At 43.6% G+C, this 20021-nt stretch overlaps 1 protein-coding gene across 1 annotated transcript in view; it reads right to left on the reverse strand.

Moving 5' to 3' along the window:
• Positions 1-3004: 3004 nt before the first annotated feature.
• Positions 3005-20021, reverse strand: part of LOC144771945 (gamma-aminobutyric acid receptor subunit gamma-3) — a 1335689-nt gene continuing 1318672 nt past the window's right edge. Inside the window, exon 6 of the mRNA XM_078656176.1 lies at positions 3005-3283. Coding sequence (XP_078512302.1) covers positions 3005-3283 — 279 coding nt within the window. The remainder of the gene's footprint in view (positions 3284-20021) is intronic.

Genomic DNA, 20021 nt, shown 5'->3' on the forward strand with positions numbered 1-20021 from the left:
ACAGCCACTGCTAAAGGTTGCAGAAAAAGCCTACATATTGTGAGGGAAAAAAGGCGGAAGTCACTTGTTATCCATCAGTAGAGTTTAAGTGATTGTGCCTGTAGGTCACTGATTGAGTGTGCGCCTTCACATTAGGATCTTTAGTTTACATGTGTGAAAGATATGTAAGATTCCGGACAGGAGTAGTGGAGCAGTATGTGAAGAGCAAACAGCTTGCAGGCAAGCAGCCCACAGGACTGGGCTGTGGTACCTTGCGTTGTCTGTCTGGGGAGGAAGTAAGAGGACGGACATTTCCCCCAGGTGGATACTGACCCTGCAGTGGCCCTTCCTCGGGGGTAGATCAAAGCCTAAGGCCAAAAGAATGAACCATCTTGTAGACGCTCAGGTCCAATTCAGTGATAACCAGATAGTGACAAGGCTAATTATCACAACCTACCAAACAAGCATGAAATAGGAATAGGTCGCACACAAACCTGATGGCCTCTTTGTAGACAGTATATGTGCAGTGCTTGTCTGGGTATTGGTGATAGTGCTATCAATTTTGGTGGGTAAGACAGGCTAGGTAGGACCTCAGTAATCCTGAATTGGGGCACCTGGGCAAGGCATACCTCTCAGATGAATGCTAGGCTGGGACTTGAAGTAGAACCCGACATCAGGTAGATGGGGGGAGGTGGTCACACATATTGGTCATCAGCAATTCGTGAATTCTGAAAACTAAGTGCTTTGCTCATAACATTGATCCTATATGGTAGGAAGGTTCCTCCTGACCATTTCCATATGCCGTTACTGAGTACAATCCTTCCCACTGATATCTCGCCCGCCTGATGAAAACAGCACATGGATTATTTACCTAGTATGGTGTTTGACTGACTCTGGACTACACATTAAACTGAGATCTTTTTAGAACATTGACAGTGCTCACAAAATAACGGTGAAATGGTGTAACACAATAAACATCACTGTTGGTACCCTTCTTCTCTTCTTTTACTATGCTGGAAATCTCTAGATAGTGACTGCAGAACTGGTGTGTGTGTGTGCACATGCAATGTGCGAATAATCAAACAGAATGTGTTATTTTCACTGCGCACAGCAGTGTGGGTGGGTTTCCCTCCTGTGTTTTTTCCCGCCAAGCTTTACTGTTGTCGAGTAGTTATTTCTGAGAAAGGGAACACAGCCTACCCCACAGATGTTGTTTTTCATATCTAGCAAGATTCTGTTTTGGCTTGTAACACTATTCCTCTTAAAAGATTGGCTATACAATTTCTTTTACATTATATTGGAAAAATGTAATTCTTTTTCTGTAATTTTCGAAGTAAAACTGGTGTAGGATGCATCCAAGAAAAACTTTAAATTAATGATCAAAAATCCTTCTGTGATCTCAAATGTTTGTCCAATACCCTGAGCACTCTGGTATAGACATGTCCTCTTGATTGAAGGTCAACATAGCATTGCTCACTCGCCAAGAGTCTCAGCATGTATACAAATATATCAAGATGCCTGGAGTTAACCTGCCCGCGTCACAACACAGAGTGAAGACAGTTCATTGAGCACTTGGCGGTGGGTCACTAATGGAGGCACAGCAGGATTAGAAAGAGGTGTGATTAGCAGTTCTGGGCTCCAGCTCAGGTCAGCAGTGAAGGACTAGCAAATCACGTGGATAAGAGTGCACCATTATAATCTTCCAAGTGCCAATCTCTCACCACAATGGCCATGCTTGTCGTATTGATGGGATCAATCTGTGTTGGCTCATCTGCATTCCAATAACCAAGAACCGCTCCATGTCCAAAGTCAATTCTCGACCCAACTTTTAAATAAACACTCATTTTGTCCAGAAATGATTGTAAACATTGGATATTTTTGAATTCACGATTTAAAAAATCATGAAAAAGCACTCACAACTACATCAGAAACAGAGAAAGTTAGATTTCAGAATAACTCACAAATTTTCATTTTGGTCTCCTCCCATCTGGTGACCAAGCACTTTCACCCCTTATGTAGGTTATAACCCTACTATATCTCAGACATTAAATAATTTGACCATAATGTTGCATCCATTAAATCGCCCACTGAAACACTATATCGCAATGTAAGTAGAGGTTCATATAAAGATCGATACAGTAGTTGATGGAGTAAGTAGACAATATGGAGGTAAAAATAGCGATAACATACTTAACATTTCGATGTAGTGGTAGGCACTGTACTGGTTGCAAGATTATTGTAGGTCAATATTGTTGACCTAAATATAGTGTCATACAACCCTTGAATGGTACTTGACAATTCCCTCCATTTCTCTTGAGACAATCAGGCTAGCCCATCTTCATAATTACCACATTTATAAAAGAAGGACTTTCCCCCCTCTTAATTAGGAACAGGATTTGATGTTCGCACATGTCTTCATCTTTGTTTCTGCCCTTGCCTGTAGCAGGAGCTGAACAGTGCAAGTGGATGATTATTATTGGAAAGGGTATTGCTTATGTGGGTTAAAGTGATCAGTAGTTTGATGCACTAGCTTGCCGCATTGAAAAGAGCAAATACCCTAGCACCAAAGAGAACTGGTGCTGGACTTGGCTAAAGGACAGGAAATGATGATACTATTACCTGGGAGCACCAGTCAGTGTGTTGAACCCCAGTGAACAGTGAAACATCGAAAAACAACTAAACAACCTAGGCTGAACCTTGTGTCCTTGCCTGGATTCTGAACAGAGTAGCTTTTAATAATGCATTTAAAATTTGAACAAGACTTTCTTTCGGTAGTCACCTGTAAGTATAGCTTATCGTATAAACTTAGTAGAATTTGGTAAGAATATAGTATTTCAACTCAATTTTTGTTTAGAAGCAACTAGAGTTCATCCACTTTCCTTTTTCAGCTTCCCATTGAATGTTCTATTTTGGGTACCACAGTGGCTCCCAAGAGTGTCCACCTTTGCAAATTGAGGTGAAACCGCCAGTGTCCTTCTAGAGTTCTACAAGAAAACCAAGACGGCTTTACCACAGCGAGCCTCCTTTAAAGATATAGGTATCCGACCCAGTATACAAGATTAAACAGCAGGAACGATGTAGGGAAAAAGACCCTGGAGTAGGAGTCTAGTTCTAAAAGGTCTATGTGAATCCGGCCTCTCCGCCAGGAGCCAGATTTACATTCATCGTAGCAGCAGAAGAAGCTTTGACAGTCTTTGCCATCTAAACACTCATAACCACAAGCCTCTTCAAGGTCCTGCCAGTACATGGCATTGTTCAAAGTGATGACTGTGCGGGGTGGTCCCATGTCCAGTACTGAATACCTCTGTAGGACAAACAAAAACAACGTTAAAGTATTCACCCTTGCTACCTGTAATATCATCAACAATTCAAAACAATAAAAGATTGAAATCTGCATAAAATAATAACAGGTCTGTCACAGAGTATACATGAAACACATTACACAGCTGTATTATAATATGCAAGAATGGTGGCTAGAACTAGTTAGAGCAATTGTCAAGACCCTTTCATAATTAAACCACAAAACTACAGTCTCTTGGTGCCATTACTATCCAACTGTAACAATTGATGGGAGAGAAATTCTGGACTCACAGTTTTTCTATCTGTGATGTATTGTTCTATGTGATGGTCCTTTGCCTACTGTCCCATGTTAATCTGGTAGATGTAGAAACGTTTCTTAGCAATTTGTTTACATTAAAGCTTGGCTTTTTCAGCGGCTGTCCCTCCACTGGCAGTAGGTGTGCCACAGGGGTCGGTACTGAGTCCCACCCTTTTTAATATCCTTCTATCCCCCCTGGCTGAACTGGTGGAGTCCTATGGTGCCCGGATTGTGTCCTACGCTGACGACACGCAGCTTCTCTTCACCTGTGACAAGAACATTGAGTTTGCCGGCGATTCCATCAAGAGCTGCCTTGAGGCCGTTTTCTCCTGGTTTCAGCGTACCCAGCTAAAATGTATTTCAGACAAATCTGAAATTATTTTTTTCGGCTGTGCCCCTGACACTCATTGGAAATCCTGGTGGCCTGTGGATATGCATCCCCCGTCTTCACCCACCCTGGTTGCTAAGAATCTGGGTGTCAAAATTGACAATGGATTAACTTTTAAGCCCCACATTCTCAGTCTAGTTGGCCAATGTTTTGCCCTGCTGCGTACGCTCAGGAAATGTCTCCCTTTTCTCTCCCTTTTTCACAGGAGAATCACAGTCCAGGCACTGATCGGCTCTAGGCTTGACTATGCCAATGTACTCTATCTAGGGCTCCCAGAGTACCTTCTAGCTCGCCTGCAAACTGTTCAGAATTCTTCTGCCAGGGCCATTTTTGGCCTCAGTCATTGGACTCACACCTCAGCCCTTCTTGACTCGCTCCACTGGCTTCCAGTGAGGAAGCGGACACTCTTCAAGACTCTAACCATGGCCTTTAAATCCTTGCATGGTATTGGTGCTGTCTATCTAAGGAAACGTGTCCAATTCTATTTCCCATCCAGATCTCTACGCTCTGCCACACAAGCTCTGGCCATCGTTCCAGCTACTAAGCGTGCCCGGATTGGGGGCCGCTCCTACAGACTACTGGCACCTCAGCTTTGGAATAAGCATCCCCTCTCTCTTAGGAAATTAGACAATCTGCTGTCCTTTAGGAAGGGTTTGAAGACCTGGCTTTTTGGTCTTTAGTCTGTCTGTGTTTTCCGGTCTCCTCTACAGATCTACATAGCGCCGGGACACTCTGCCCGAGTAGCCGCGCGCTCTATGAGACACCCAATAACATAACATAACATAACTTAGCTGTGTAATGAATATCTTTACTGTAATCGTGTCCTATTTGGCGCAGGTAAGTTCAATGTATCGATGCAAATGATCAATGTGGATACCTGAGGTGTGAACATTTTAAATATTCAGTAGCAGGAGGAGGGAAAAAGTTTGGGTTTTGTACTGTTCATAAATTATGTTTTCAACTAATGGCCTTTTCTTTACTCAGGCCAGGAAACCCAAAATGTATTTCTAAATCATTGACTCCACCTCATTATCTCAAAACTATTAACTGGGAAGAACAATTCTTTAATAGAATTTATAGAGCATGCGTATCAATCTAACATGGTTTATAGACCCAAACAGCAGTAAATTGCCTTAAATATAGAGATGGGTAGCATGTAGTTGAGCTCTATAGATAGCTTGCACACAAGTAACACAGGAAGAGCAAGATATTGCCAGTATGGGAAGTTCACCAAATCCTGTATCATCAAATGTGGATGGGGACGCAGTGGACTTTCCCCATTCATTTTAACATTGTACGGTAATGGCCATAGCATGGTTCTTAAAAAGGCGACTATTGGGACTGGAATGTACCCTGCATGATGTTAAGTCATGTTTCCCTGCCCTGGGTGCCCGATTGTGTTTATATAGTATCCTGTTTTTTAAAAATATCAGCCTTAACCTCACATTATTCCAATTGAAGCCCATGTTAGATGTGTAGGAAATCTAACTTGTGCTTCAATTGAAATTCCATAGAGCATATTATCAAGCCCATTATCGCCGTTTTAGCAGCAGTTTTCTGCCGCTAAGGTGGCGATAATTTTATCGCCTGCCTTGATAATATGCCCCAATGTTTGTCTAGCATTGGAACAGCCATCCTTGCCTAAAAAGCTACCCTAGTCACCAGAGGATACGAAGCAGCTGCCTCTTCACAGACAAGGCAACTTGAGCAGAATTTCTTGCTTGTGCTTTCATAATTGGGAGGCAGGGCAAGCACAGGAGGAGCAGCTCGTCCTCCCAAGTATGCAGACCCAAACATGGACTGAAAAGCTTCAGTTGGTGAGATAAAATAAACTGCGAGAGAGACTGTGCCAATTGAGAGAGTATGCATTAATACACACATGAGCCTTATTATGCTTGACATTGACCCTGGGAGAGAACCACATGCACTGGGAGGGGGAGCAGGGCCATTAGTAGGAAATGACACAAACAAGCTTGAGCACTGAGGAAAATACGGGGCATATTTACAAGGGAACTGGCGGAAATAGGAGTTAGCCTTCCTGGCTTAACGCCTCACTCCGCCACTTCAGAAATGCAGGGCTGCACAATTTTTACAAGAATATGGGGAGCCCTGCGTTTCCCCCTGCGCCGGTGCTACACTCAGCAGCCTAGCGCCAAAGCAGGCACCCTTGCACCATAGTGCAAAGGTGTCTGCATGCAGGGGGAGATTGTTTATGTTCCATCTTCCTGCACATCTTTAAATGCCGTTTTGTAACTTATATGTGTGTTGCTTAATGAAACACACATAGAAGTTGCAAAACTGCATTTTCTAAAAATTATTGTTTATGTGCAGGAAGGGGGCCTTCCTGCACATAAACACTCATTGGCCTTTTGTTGTTTTCATGTGTGCTGATACATGAAAACAGCAAAAACGAGAAGAAATTAAACATTTCTCCTGATTGCGCCAGGGTAAGACCAGATTTTCCCTGGTCTTAATTCTGGCGTTGCCTTCTATTTACAACTCCCTCGTAAATAGGGGGCAGCGCCAGAATCAATGGGTGTTGCGGTGGAATGTCCACAGCAATACCCATTGCCCTCCACTTTCATGCTAAGCATAGCGGGAAAGTGGGCCTTATTTACAAGGCAGCTACCTTGTAAATAATGCGAAGTCCCTATCGCCACAGGGACGTTAAAAAAAAAGTGGCGTACCTGTGGCAATAGGGGCTTGTAAATATGTCCCTACGTTGCTTTTTGTTCATGTTGAGTGTGTAATATTTTGATCTAGTGTGAATTACAGTGTTTTCCTTTTGTAAGTACAATACTCGTTTGAAAAATCATTTATTACGCTAAGTGTTTTTTGAGGACTGATTTTTAACATGCCACATGACTTTCCTGAGCAGCACATGACTGTTTGCTATTGGTACCACTGAGAGCGTGTGATGAAGTCCTGAAGGGGTTGTAATTGAACCAGTTTTCAGAGCCATTCCAGAACAATCCCCACGGTTGAGGGCCACATGATTCCCTGGAAGGAGTCTGATAGTGACTTTAAGTAAGTAATTGATATGCAAGTTTAGTAGTCCCCTACATTGCTGCAACCACAGCAGAAAGTTCTTTGTGAATTTAATAGATATCTGTTACATATCGGACAAAGATGTTGCAGTGATTTGAGGTAGACAACCCCAAAAATTACTTTTACTGTATAAGTGCAAATGCTAGAGAGTATTTAATTAAATAGAGCTGATATGTTGAGTAGAAAGCAATTGAACATCTTACCTACTTAAAGTAAACATTTTGATTAAACTATTGCTATCCATCTTACAATAGTAAGTGTCTGTTCAACTATGATGCTCCTCTTCAAAAGCAGAAGCCCTACAACCTCTGAGTCGATGTGCTGCAACATCCACTGCTGTGATAACCAGCCGGTATTTATGACTGTCTGAGCCTCCCAATCTCAGTAATTCTGATGAATTTCATTTAAATTTTGTTTGTGTATTTCGCACCTGTTGTTCAATTTGTGCTGCAACTATTTTGCTGCTCCCACCATTTTTCTCTCTTTCTGTGCCCCCCACCTTCTACAAGCCCCTCCCACCTCCCAGGACTACATATAGAGGCTGCAGCGCAGTTGTGCCACCGGCAGCCGAAGGTGCCCAAAGGCAAGCCTGTCTGCCTCATCCACGCCTGGACTTCTCACAGCACCAGAAACCCTGGCTCTTCCAATCCATGCAGCTATACCAATGCAGACCTCCTAGCCCTGGATCCCGCATGCATCGACAACAACAACTGCTGCAGCACATCTCCACGCTTCATCAGAAGGCCATTCTCTTGCCAGCACACTACTTCACCTGCAACACTGAACAACCAACAATGCAGGAGACACAGAAGACGAGACTGCATCCACCACACCGACTGAGACCACCACGACATATTTTAGCAAACACTTCACAGAGATCTGGTACACAATCTCATCCCTCACCCCAGACATCATGTTCCTCACAGATACCTGACTGAACCTTGTCTCCGTGCCGTACATCAACATCGCCACACACGAAGGCTACAAAATAACACACCAGGACTGAACCAACAAACACAGAGGTGGCGTTGCCATCATCTACAAGGACACCATCCCTTGCACGACCTCACCAAATGACTCAACTCCGATAAGGGAGCATATGAACTTCACATTGACGGAAAAAACACCATCAAAGGCACTCTCGCCTACAGATCACGAGTATCACGCCCCAGCTTTGGCAACGCCATCCCCGACCTCATCACTCCCATCACCATCGACTCCAAGCACTACTACTTCCTAGGGTATCTTAACTTCCACCTCGACGAACCCAGTGACACCAAAACAACTGACCTCCTGGAAAATATGAGCAACATCAGTCTCAAGACACTTGTCACCTACCCTACCCACATCGAAGGACACATGCTTGACCCCATTTTTACATTAGGTAACTGAGTCAAGTACAACCACGTCTCACATCTCACCTGGACTGACCACTACAGCATCTACTTCACCAGCTCAGGACCTACCAACACCGACACCATGCCCCCCAGCTCCACACACAAAAACTGGAAAAAGATATCAGAAGACCAGTGGAACAAGGCTCTCAACTCTCACCTCCCAGACACAACATCCAATCCAGACAAGGCTGCGAAGAACTTCTCCCAGTGGATCACATAAGGGGCCACCACAATCGCCCCTGCCAAACCAGCCATTTCCAAAGGATTGCCCAGAAGAACCAGCTGGTTCCCTTCGAAGCTGAAATCCACCAAATGTCACTGCCGGCAACTTAGAAAGGAAACTCAAAATTTCCACTGCCTTCTGCAAGAAACAAAGAAGAATGCCCTAGTAGATCACATAGAAGCCAGCACAAACCACAGCAAGGAGATCTTCACCATCGTGAAGGACGTCTCCAATCCCAAAGCCACCTAGAACAATATCAACTGCTCCTAAGAACTGTGTGACACCCGAGCGGACTTCTTCCATGACAAAATCTCAGTCATATATGAATATTTCAAACCCCGACCCCACTGCCAACAGCATCAGCCTGCTCACACCCACAAACACTAACCATGAACACCTCTTCACCCACTGGGACCCTCTCACAATTTAAGCCACAGTCTTCATCATGAACTCATTGCACTTGGGAGTACCCATGAACTCTTGTCCCGCCATGTCATCAACTTAAGGAACAAGACAATTGGCGACGAGCTCAAGAAGGTCCTGAACATTTCCATCACCTCGGCCTCCTTCTCTAAGGACTGGAAACATGCTGAAGTGATGCTCCTCCTGAAGAATCCATCCGTCAACCCAGCAGAACTGAAGAACTACCGTCCCGTCTCCCTGCTCCCCTTTCCAGCAAAGGTTCTTGATAAGGCAATCAACCAGCAGCTCACTGAACACCTGGAACACAACAAAGTCTTGGGCCCCTCCCAATCCAAATATCTAGCCAGCCACTGTACTGATACAGCCCTGATTGCAGCCACAACAACATCTGGGCCCTTCAGGTGAGCAAAAAAGCAGCCCTCACTTCTTATGGACCTGTCAGCCACCTTGGACACCGTCTACCATCACATGTTGATCAACAGACTCCACTAGAATTCGAGGAGACTGCCTCAAATGGATCGTCTCATACCTCACTGAAAAGAACCCAGATAATCTATCTTCCATTGTTCACCTTGGAAACCAAGAAGATCATCTCTATCGTACCTCAAGGATCATCCCTCAGCCCCACCTTCTTCAACACATACATTACCCCATTGGCTCACCCTGTCAGGTCGAACGGACTAAACATTGTCTTCTATGCCAACGATTCTCAGTTCATCTTACAGCTGTCAGAAGACACCTCCACGACCAGAACCAACTTCCACAGCTGTATTATGAACGTCGTCCCCTGGAAGAGGGACAAATGTCTCAAACTCAATTCAGACAAGATTGAAGTCCTCGGCTCCATAAACAACACCTCACAATGGAACAAAGCATGGTGGCCTGCTGAACCTGGCCCAACCCTTGCCCCAACAACCCAAACATGACACCTCGGCATCATCTTGGACAGCAAGCTATCCATGAAGAAACAGGTAAATGCAGTGTCGTCTGCCTGCTTCCACACCCTATGTATGGTCTGCAAGATCTTCAGATGGCTCCCAGTGAACACCAGAAGGACCATCACTCAGGCCCTCATCAGCAGCAGGCTGGATTACGGGAACACATTCTTCTTTGGAATCACTGCATGCCCCCTGAGGAGACTAAAGGCAATACAAACCTCAGGCCCCAAGACTCATCCTCGACCTCCCCATCGGGCCCACATCACACCCCACCTCAAGAAGCCACACTGGCTCCTGATCAGAAGAGATGCCTGTTTAAGTTGTTGACCCATGCAAACCCCTGCATAACGAAGGACCAGCTTACAGCAACAAATGCATGACCATACACCAACCGACCAGACACCTATGATCCACCTTCCTCTTCCTCGTAGACACCCCCTGAATATACCGAAGCAACACTGGAGGCCAATCCTTCTCACACCTGGTGGCCAACTTGGAATGACCTTCCCTTGCACCTCAGGACCATCTCATTGCTCACGAAATTCAGGAAAGAACTCAAGACCTGGATGTTCAAATGAACAGATGACTGCAAAGCAGTAAGTATCCTCAGTGCCTTGACACCCTCATGGGTAATTTGCCACGCTGTATAAATCCTTGATTAATTGAAGTCAATTCTAATGAGCATCTCATTTATAGAGGCAAAACATGGGGCTATCATGAATGCATTGAACTCTTGACAATTAAGAACATACTTATTAAACACACTAGGCAGTGTAATCAAATACTCCTACCAAATGGGTTTGCATGAGTTGGTGATATTTTTCCTCCATGTCAAATAGTTATTTTAAAAATATTTTTAGGATGAGATAGAATGTAATACCCAGCTAGAGTTATCAAAGACGGTTCACATTTTTACAGCATCTCCTATTTGTAATGCTTCTGGTTCCGTGAAAATAATTGTTGGTAAAGCAGTCTAATGGTCATTGAATCCTTTACAGACTGTGATCATACACCTAGTTTAGAGAGACATCTTCAATTGTCTTCAGACTAGAATTAGGATTATGAGATATGGAAAATAAAGCAGAACAATTATATGCCACCTTCCATCAAAGAACCATCATTTTCCTATTGACATGAAACCTGACCTCTGGGAATAATGATTATCTCCTTCAGCAAAACATCCTTGACTGCCATTCTATGAATCAACTCAGCCAGGTTAAAGAATTACCAGGTTAAAAACATACTGTAATAGAAGATTTGAGGACCACATGATTTGTTAATTCTGCTGGTTCCTGAGGAAGCATGTAAGTTATTCTTAAGGGTGTGAAGGCATAGGGTTGTAGGAAATCTGTATTACAGTGGTGCACCCAAACATTGGGTGGATCAGGGATGGTGTTAACCTCAAACTCACCAGTGGAAGTTTGAATGGTACAAACTTGTTTGTCAGCCTCGGTCAACGGGGCTAACTGGGATAAAACCGAAGTAAGCACTTTTTATTTCAACGGCAGGAGTGGGCTGACAGAAGGCAGCTTTACATCATTCTTTGGGGGCAACAATATTGTCTATGACAAGACTCTGACAATAGAACCAGCCTCACTGACTCGTCAGATTTTCATTCCAAACTGCCATACTCCGGCCCTGTCTGTTCCTTATGAACAAACAGAAAGCAAGACAATGACCAGAATTTGAAGCATAATGGTAGTCATAGCCAGGGATATTGTGTTCCATGCAGATAAACTGGACTTGCAAGTAGCCATCCTACAAACAAGAACCTCTACCCAAATGACAATAGATGCGTTGCTCGACAAACAAATCCAGCTAATAATGAGAGCCCAAGGTCTGGTTGAATCGAAGGAGGACCAACCACAATGTATATGTAGTCATCTGATAGAGAAGGTTTCTCCCTCCTGGAGATGATGGGGACCCTGATTGAAGAATTAAAAAAAGAGGTGTCTATGTCAAGGATCAGACAGAGGCAGATCGAGACTGGGAACTCAAAAGTGAACTCTATCCAAGAGGATACTCTTCTTCAATCTCACACATTTTTCACAACCCAAGAAGAGTATACGAATATGGAAATGAACTATCCATATCTGCCAGCATGTCTCAGGCGCAAGAGCAACCAGAAATTCATCTGATTGTAAACCCAGAAACAGTGTTCAGGAGGCCCAAAGTGAGGCCCAAGGAAACAAGCAGGATACTGAACGCCCGCTTCCATTGGAACCACCATTATTGAGGAAAATAAGAAAAGGTTAAAGAAAATTAATGAGTCAAAGAGGAAACTCAGCATCCTTCTACCCAAAGTGGTGGAAAACAAGACACTACCTGCCAGCAACTGGGGAAGTGGAAAGGAAGAGAAAATGAAACCAAAACACACATTGAGAAGCCCACAATCCATCACACCAAAAGACAAAAGCTATAGACAGAAGAATGCAGTGAAGTTCCAAGAAGTTGCAAACCTAAGAGAAGGCCACATTAAACCCCACACTGAACCCCACCGTGGAAGACCAGCTGCCTCCTAATTCACATCCTAGGACACAATTAGAAGGGTTGGAGCAACAGCAAAAAGTGGGGGGATACTCAAACTGATTTGTTGTCATCTCGAAATCACACAATAACATCAATGGAATTAATCATCAAGGCCCCAATACAAGGATCGCCTCAGAGCGATCAGGCCATAAGCAAGCCTCCCTTCCCAGATACTGTGCCAACTCTGAGCTTTAGCATTTATTACGTCCATTTACCAAGTGAAAGTGATGAGATCATACTATACCCAGAATATACACAGAAGGCCAAATGGGTTTCTTAAACAGGGGCAACATCAGCAATATATGCAGAGTGACCCAGGCTCGGAAGCAATCATCACAAGGGACATTAAATCAGTTGTTTTTCTCTAGCCGGTCAAGAGAGAGGTAAACAAGCGATCAGAAATTACCTTCACAAATGATGCTAAACCAATCCAAGCTCTGATGGAAAACCAAGCACATCTAGAGCGATGGGGAATACAAATCAGAAAGCCCAATGTTCAAGCACCCAGCTTTATTTATGGAACATGTCGCTCAGGGAGAGAGCGCAAGCAAGATCGGAGCCATACGCAGCAAACAGAAACCCCATAAATCAATACTGCTTGGGGTAAAAAGCCCAACCATACCACCACTGGTGTCCATGGGCCAAATAAGGAGCACAACCAGAGCCTTTCTGAACAATAGAATATGCACTTACTGCCAAATGAGGAGCCCAGACTGGTCATGGCTCCTGGGTGCCCCAACAACATACACCTAGTGTAAAAAGAAACCTGCAGCCATCCACATTTACTGTATGCTCATGGACAAACAGGGGTCTCTCAGAATCAAACAACAAAAGGGAAGCAATATCTTGGCAGACATAGTCTCAGTGCAAGAAACATGGGCTTTGGATTCTCCTCCATGGCTGGACTTCGTGGTGTTTGAAGTCCCTGCAATCGCATCAACAGCTGAAGGCCATGCCTTGGGGGGTGTCTCCGTCTGCATAAAGGATTAACTAATGGAACAGTGTCCTCATGGGCATTAGGGAAGGGTGGCTATATCATCATTTGCAGCACTTAGAGCACTATAATCAAAAACCAAAAGGTCAGCCATTGACTATAGGTAGCATATATCTACATCCAGCAAAATGTAAAGGTGAGAAAACATTAACTTCGCTGCTCCTGGCATTGAGAGACCTTAAAGCGTTCCACACAGGCTTGTTATTGCAACCAATGGAAGAATTTAATGCCAACTTAATGACTTTAGAAATCAACTTCATATAGCAGAAATTAGATGATCAAAAATAGAACATACCCAAAATCAATTCCAAAGACAGGACAAGCACGGGACAGAAGTTATTACAGCACTTAATAACAAGGGCTTACGCCTCCTACATGGCACACTCTCAACTGACTCACTTGTGGCCCACACCCATTTATCATCCGGCGGGTTAGCAACCTTGAATGATGTGTTTATATCAATAGCCCATTTTCAGCATGTGAGCTCGATTGAGATATACCCTACAATAGCCTGCGGCTAATCGATGCTAAAATGCAGTCTGAATTTGTTGAATGAGTGCCACTCCAAGCAGAAGCATAATGACTAACCAGAGGATCTAGAATCTTTTAAAAGATTAAACTAGCTCACCAGTAATCAGGAGGTGCTAAGCTGGGCAACAGAAAAATGTTAGATCACTGCCAAAAGATCCATGGTGATAATGGGCGCAGCTCCTCCAAAAAAATTGAGCTTGACTGCACGACATTTAGTAGCAACCAGGGGGGAAATAACTCTCTGACCTTGTCCGCCATCTTGGATGAGTGTATTTCATTAGGAGAACAGGCGTTCTTTTATTGCCTATTGGGCAAATATGGATAGTAAAACTAGGAGAACAACAGTATTCTATATTTAAAGCTTATATAGCATACATTCGCTGTGCCACTTGGGATTTCTAAAAATATTTCTATTGAGTATTGTGTAAAATCAACCTTCTACATATTCGGGTTCAAGACATGAATAAAATCCAAAGTATAAATCAAAGTGAGATATGCAGGATGAGGAACTGATGTTCTTATACCCCATTATGTCACTTGATTTGTTAACCGGGGACTGAATTAATTTAAATAAAGCACAGCTGTCCTTATCATTTAGGGGTCTGCCGCCTTCTCCAAGGTTGAAGGAGTATCTAAATCGAAGGATTCAATGGAGTCCCGGTAGCCAATAAGTATGGGTAATGCGGCTAATGTATGCTGCATAACCCTGATTATTACGAAGATAATTGTTGTGTCCTTCGTTTTATAATTTAAAATAATTATGTAGCCAACCGAAGGGTTTCGGAGATAATTGTGGCCTCCTTCGTTTTATAATTTAAAATAACTATGTAGCTAACAGACGGGTTTCAGTTTACCGAACAATACCACACTCTTTCAAGATGGTGGACGGTGTTTGCCATGATCCCCAAAGGTGAATGTAGGAACCGGAAGGTATAATGAAGTTCCGAGATTACACGGATGTGGGGAGTGTAGTTAATGGCGTCTAAAAGTTAGTTTAGTCTTTTACGCTGTACTTACGGAGGTTTCTGTGCCCCGGATGGACCACATAATTTATTTAAAGGTACGTTTAGAAGATTAGCGGAGTGACACTGCCGCCTGATGTCGAGTATTCTTGGCGTTAGTAACACTTGTGTATGTTGTTGTCTTTTAGAGGTGAGGCTGAGGACGGCAGTATTTTAACTTCTTGCCAATACTTCACCTATCAAGCGTGTTGGGTAGTCGGATAAAAAACTCTGTTCGATAAACTAGAACAATATACAGGTATGTCCTATGTTCCCCTGTAAGGGTTTTTATATCTTGATACCTAGGTAGTGGGTTAACTATAGGTCCAACTTCAATCGATATCTAATGACCGTTTATGGTGTATTTGTTGAGGAATAACGTCTATCCATGAGGGTGAGCCAGCCAAAATTTGTTCTCTGTGAAACCCAACATTTCAAATCAAATCAAATCAATTAAGCTTTATTCGATTTAGAAAATATAAATCATAAAAGCATACAAATTATTCAGAACAGTCATAATAATTACATTAGACTAAAATAGTTATTTACACGATTAAAAGAAATCAACATTTTACAGAGCTTAATATTTAGAGCGTGTTAAGTTCACAAGAGTCAGCTAAGAGCTTCCCCTATGTGAATCAATATAAGCTAATCCACGCCAGATTCGGGGCAAAATCTAGAATTGATTTGAAGTCAGCATTTTATAACCATTTTATACATATACATTTCTGACCAAGTGATGGTTGCTCTCTGCTATTGATCTTGACGGGGTGAGGAAAAACGCCCTGGGATAAAAGTCATGTAATTGCCATGTAGATATTGGCCCATCTCCCAATTGGGGCTGCCAGGATTGTAAATAAGGGACGACACGCTCATTTCTAAATCTTACCAAGACAAGATCCCCTTTGGTATCCTTAGGGAGCGATCCAAACCAACCCACCCTTCTGACACTTACTATCGAGCCGTCAATATGAGGTGGCAGGGGTCTGTTTTTCGTTAGCCAAAAAACGACTTTATTTCTTAAGTCGTGCTGTGTTTCCGATATTCCTTTCTTAAGTGGTGGAACACCCGAGAGGACACATACAAAAGGGGCGGCTATTGGGGGTAGATTTATGTGGTCGCTTCTGCCAGGGGTGATGCCTTGGTTATCAGCTATCCCATTATGAGGTGTTGGGCCTAGGGTCGACCTTACTTTGGGGTTGGACCTCTGGGGTGTAGTGGAGTGGCTAACTACGTTTACATTTTTTCGTTCTGTCCTGTGTGCAACTATTGATTTATTCTCACAGTTATTGCTTTGAGTAGGTGATTTGTGCACCACAGTGGCAGCTCGAACAGGTTGCTGGCTGAGTTCTGCCATGTTCTTTATTAGTGACGTGCTGGCATTAATTGACGTCTCAATTTCACAGAGCTTATCTCCTAAACTGTTTATTCTTACTATCAGTGGGGATATGATAGAAGTAACCAACCGTTCTATGACGTCCAGTAAATTGGCCTAGGAGGTAGGAGCATAAGATTCCAGAATTTTGTGTATCTTAGCTGGTATCGGGGTAAGTATAGTAGTTGCTAGGGAATTTGGACAAAATTTTCTTTGTTTGGTTTCACTCCCCATGCATGTTGTTCCGTGACGCTTCCTTTTGGCGGGTGGGATGTTAAGGGGCCCTATATGGTTGGTGTTAAGTTTTACAAGTGGAGATGGAGAAAGGGCATCAGGTGTGTTAACATCTATCAGTAAGGGCGTAGTGGGCGGGACATTAGGAGTTACTAAGGGACTGACTAAAACATGGAGTTGCTCAGTTACATAATCTGCTGCTACATACTGGGTCTTACAGAGATCATTTAGTTCTTTCAGCAAGGCTGATCCATATGCTACCTCGGCTGTCTGTGTGACGGGGTGGTTACAGAGCACGCTATCTCTGGGCAAGCGTTGTTCTAAGCTATCTAGTTCATGAGTGATAGGTAAAATTACCCTTTCTAGATAGCAATCCATGGGCCCCGTGACCTCGCTCCTCTGTGCGCCACAGCTCTTAGAAGCCATCTTACATGACATGAAGGTAAAGTCTCGAAGTAGGGTCCGTAGCGAGGGTTTTTAGAGTGAGCAAATGTTAATATGCATAAAATCAATGTCAGCATTTACCTTACAAGCAAACAAAACCAAGAGGACAGGCCCGGTCCGGTCTCCTCTGGCCTCTGAGGGCCACAGAGGGCCCGCCCTTTGCCCGGGCTTCGCTCGGCGTCCTGCTCGCGTCCCGCTGAGCGCCAATCAATCCTGTTAAGTAGTGGCCGTTGCAGACGGGGGGCGTGTCTCGCTGGGGGCGCGGCCGAGCACACCTGAGCGGCGCAGGGACTCTTGGTCTTCCGAGTCCCTGCTGCACACGCCCACTGCAGATGGTCCAATCCTCCCTGCTGGTGTTTAAGCTGCCCAGCAGCCTTCCTGCCTTGGCCCCTCGCTGCAAACCGCGAAGCGGCACCCGGTATCCCGAGGGATAGAGAGCAGGCAGGGCAGCTCCGTCAGTCCGTGGCTCCTTCCTCCCTCCCAGAATGAAAACAGCGTTTTGGTTGTCCCATGATCCTCAAAGGTGAATGTAGGAACCGGAAGGTATAATGAAGTTCCGAGATTACACGGATGTGGGGAGTGTAGTTAATGGCGTCTAAAAGTTAGTTTAGTCTTTTACGCTGTACTTACGGAGGTTTCTGTGCCCCGGATAGACCACATAATTTATTTAAAGGTACGTTTAGAAGATTAGCGGAGTGACACTGCCGCCTGATGTCGAGTATTCTTGGCGTTAGTAACACTTGTGTATGTTGTTGTCTTTTAGAGGTGAGGCTGATGACGGCAGTATTTTAACTTCTTGCCAATACTTCACCTATCAAGCGTGTTGGGTAGTCGGATAAAAAACTCTGTTCGATAAACTAGGACAATATACAGGTATGTCCTATGTTCCCCTGTAAGGGTTTTCATATCTTGATACCTAGGTAGTGGGTTAACTATAGGTCCAACTTCAATCGATATCTAATGACCGTTTATGGTGTATTTGTTGAGGAATAACGTCTATCCATGAGGGTGAGCCAGCCAAAATTTGTTCTCTGTGAAACCCAACATTTTTTTCTCGAGTCACTTGTGATCCATCTAAAGTAGAATATGCAGAGGACTGCCTGTAACTAAAGTCTGGAAAATACAGGTATATTCTGTGATCCGTATTGCTTAAAATAAAGAGAGCTAGGGCCTAGGATAAGGGGCTGCCTAGTTCACATAGGGTGGCTCCATCGCGAAGGGACAGGCATTGGTAAAAATTGATTTTGGGCACCTTTGATGACCATGAGTAAAAACAATGAGAAGAGGGCTTTTTTCTCCGTGTATAATTGTGAAAAGGCGTAGAACTAGGATGCGGGTGGTTTTTGTTTCTCCGCCTATATGTTCAGCATTTAAAAGGGCTCTAACATTTTAGCAAAACCATGGGTATGTACAATAATTCACCTCTCGATCCGTAATGGACAGCAATCAATAATTGCATTACTGAAATAAGATGCTAGTCAAAATAGTCAATATAGGATACCTTGCTAATTGGACTATACATTGAAAACTAGGGAATACAAACACTGATAGGTCTTATGATATGTAAAATAAACTCCCTCTTCTATTTTTAGAGCATACTAAAATTATCCAGAATACAAAGACCTGACGATAAACCGAGACTAGGATGCCTATCCAGTTAGCTGTGTGAATGTACACTGTGACCTGCCCCTGACTAAAGGTGAATATGGCTGTTTATGTGTATATGAGAAAAAATCAATTACTTTTAAGGTATTTTGATCCTCTAATATAGGTATTTATGAGCTTGAGGATCTTTGGCTGTGTCTTTACTCAAACCCGATTGGCAGTACATTTTTGGAGGCCGCTGTGTGCTGAGAAATAGGTACATAAATGCAAATTTCTGCTTCTGATACAAGTATCGCTTAGTACACCATATATTTGGGGACTCTCAAATATGATCTAGGCATACGATGCAATCTCCACACACCCTCGCTACACCTAAGACGTGTTATGTGTAGTTGCATATATTTAAATGTGGGTGGCGGAGTGGAGTATTATTTTTAATCACATAGTTTTACTTTAAAGAGATTAACAAAGCATGTGACCAGTTTCAGCTAAATCAATATGCTGAATTGTAAAATGACATGTAAAAGTGAATGGATGGGCTGTGTGGTGGACAGAGGGCTGTTTGACTAAAAAGAAGGTTGATATATGTCTTTTCTTAAAATTCTGCATTGCAGAGTGTTGTAAAAAGGGGCGTGGCCTCTGAACACCTCTCTGCAACGCAGCTCCCTGGCACATGCTGGAGGTACCTGGTGACTAGTTGGCCCCCAGGGGACCTCAGGATTGAAGAGGAATTAATTGCCCAACTTACAACGTGCCACAGGGCGGGTTTGCACACATGTCACCTCAGGCCCGGCCCCCTTCCTTCACCATTGTGCAAATATTCCTCTAAAATCAGCCGAACTACGAATTCTGATTTACTCACCTGTTATCATGAGAGACCTCAGTGCTGCATCTTTGAGCCCAGTACAGATCCTGTAACGTAATTCTAACTGTACTTACCAGTAATTTGAATTTCCTTCTATAGGATATCATTGCCTGCTTTTTGCTGAAAAAGTTTCTAAGTGTCGATTTTTGAAACGTCAAAATATTCTTCTACAATCATCCGAACTAGGAATTCCAATTTACTTACCTGTTATCAGGAGTGACCTCAGTGCTGCAACTTCGAGCCCAGTACTGATCCTGAAAAGTAATTCTAACCGTACTTACCAGTTACTTGAATTTCCTTCCATAGGCTTACATTGACTGCTTTCAATTGGAAATTCTTCCAAGTGTGGAGTTTTGGGACTTTAAAATATTCACCTGAAAATCATCCGAACAACGAATTCCGATTTACTCACCTGTTATCGGGAAAGAACCCAGTGCTGCATCTTTTAG

Source organism: Lissotriton helveticus, chromosome 8 (genome assembly GCF_964261635.1).
Source record: "Lissotriton helveticus chromosome 8, aLisHel1.1, whole genome shotgun sequence".
NCBI classification, from domain to species: domain Eukaryota; kingdom Metazoa; phylum Chordata; class Amphibia; order Caudata; family Salamandridae; genus Lissotriton; species Lissotriton helveticus.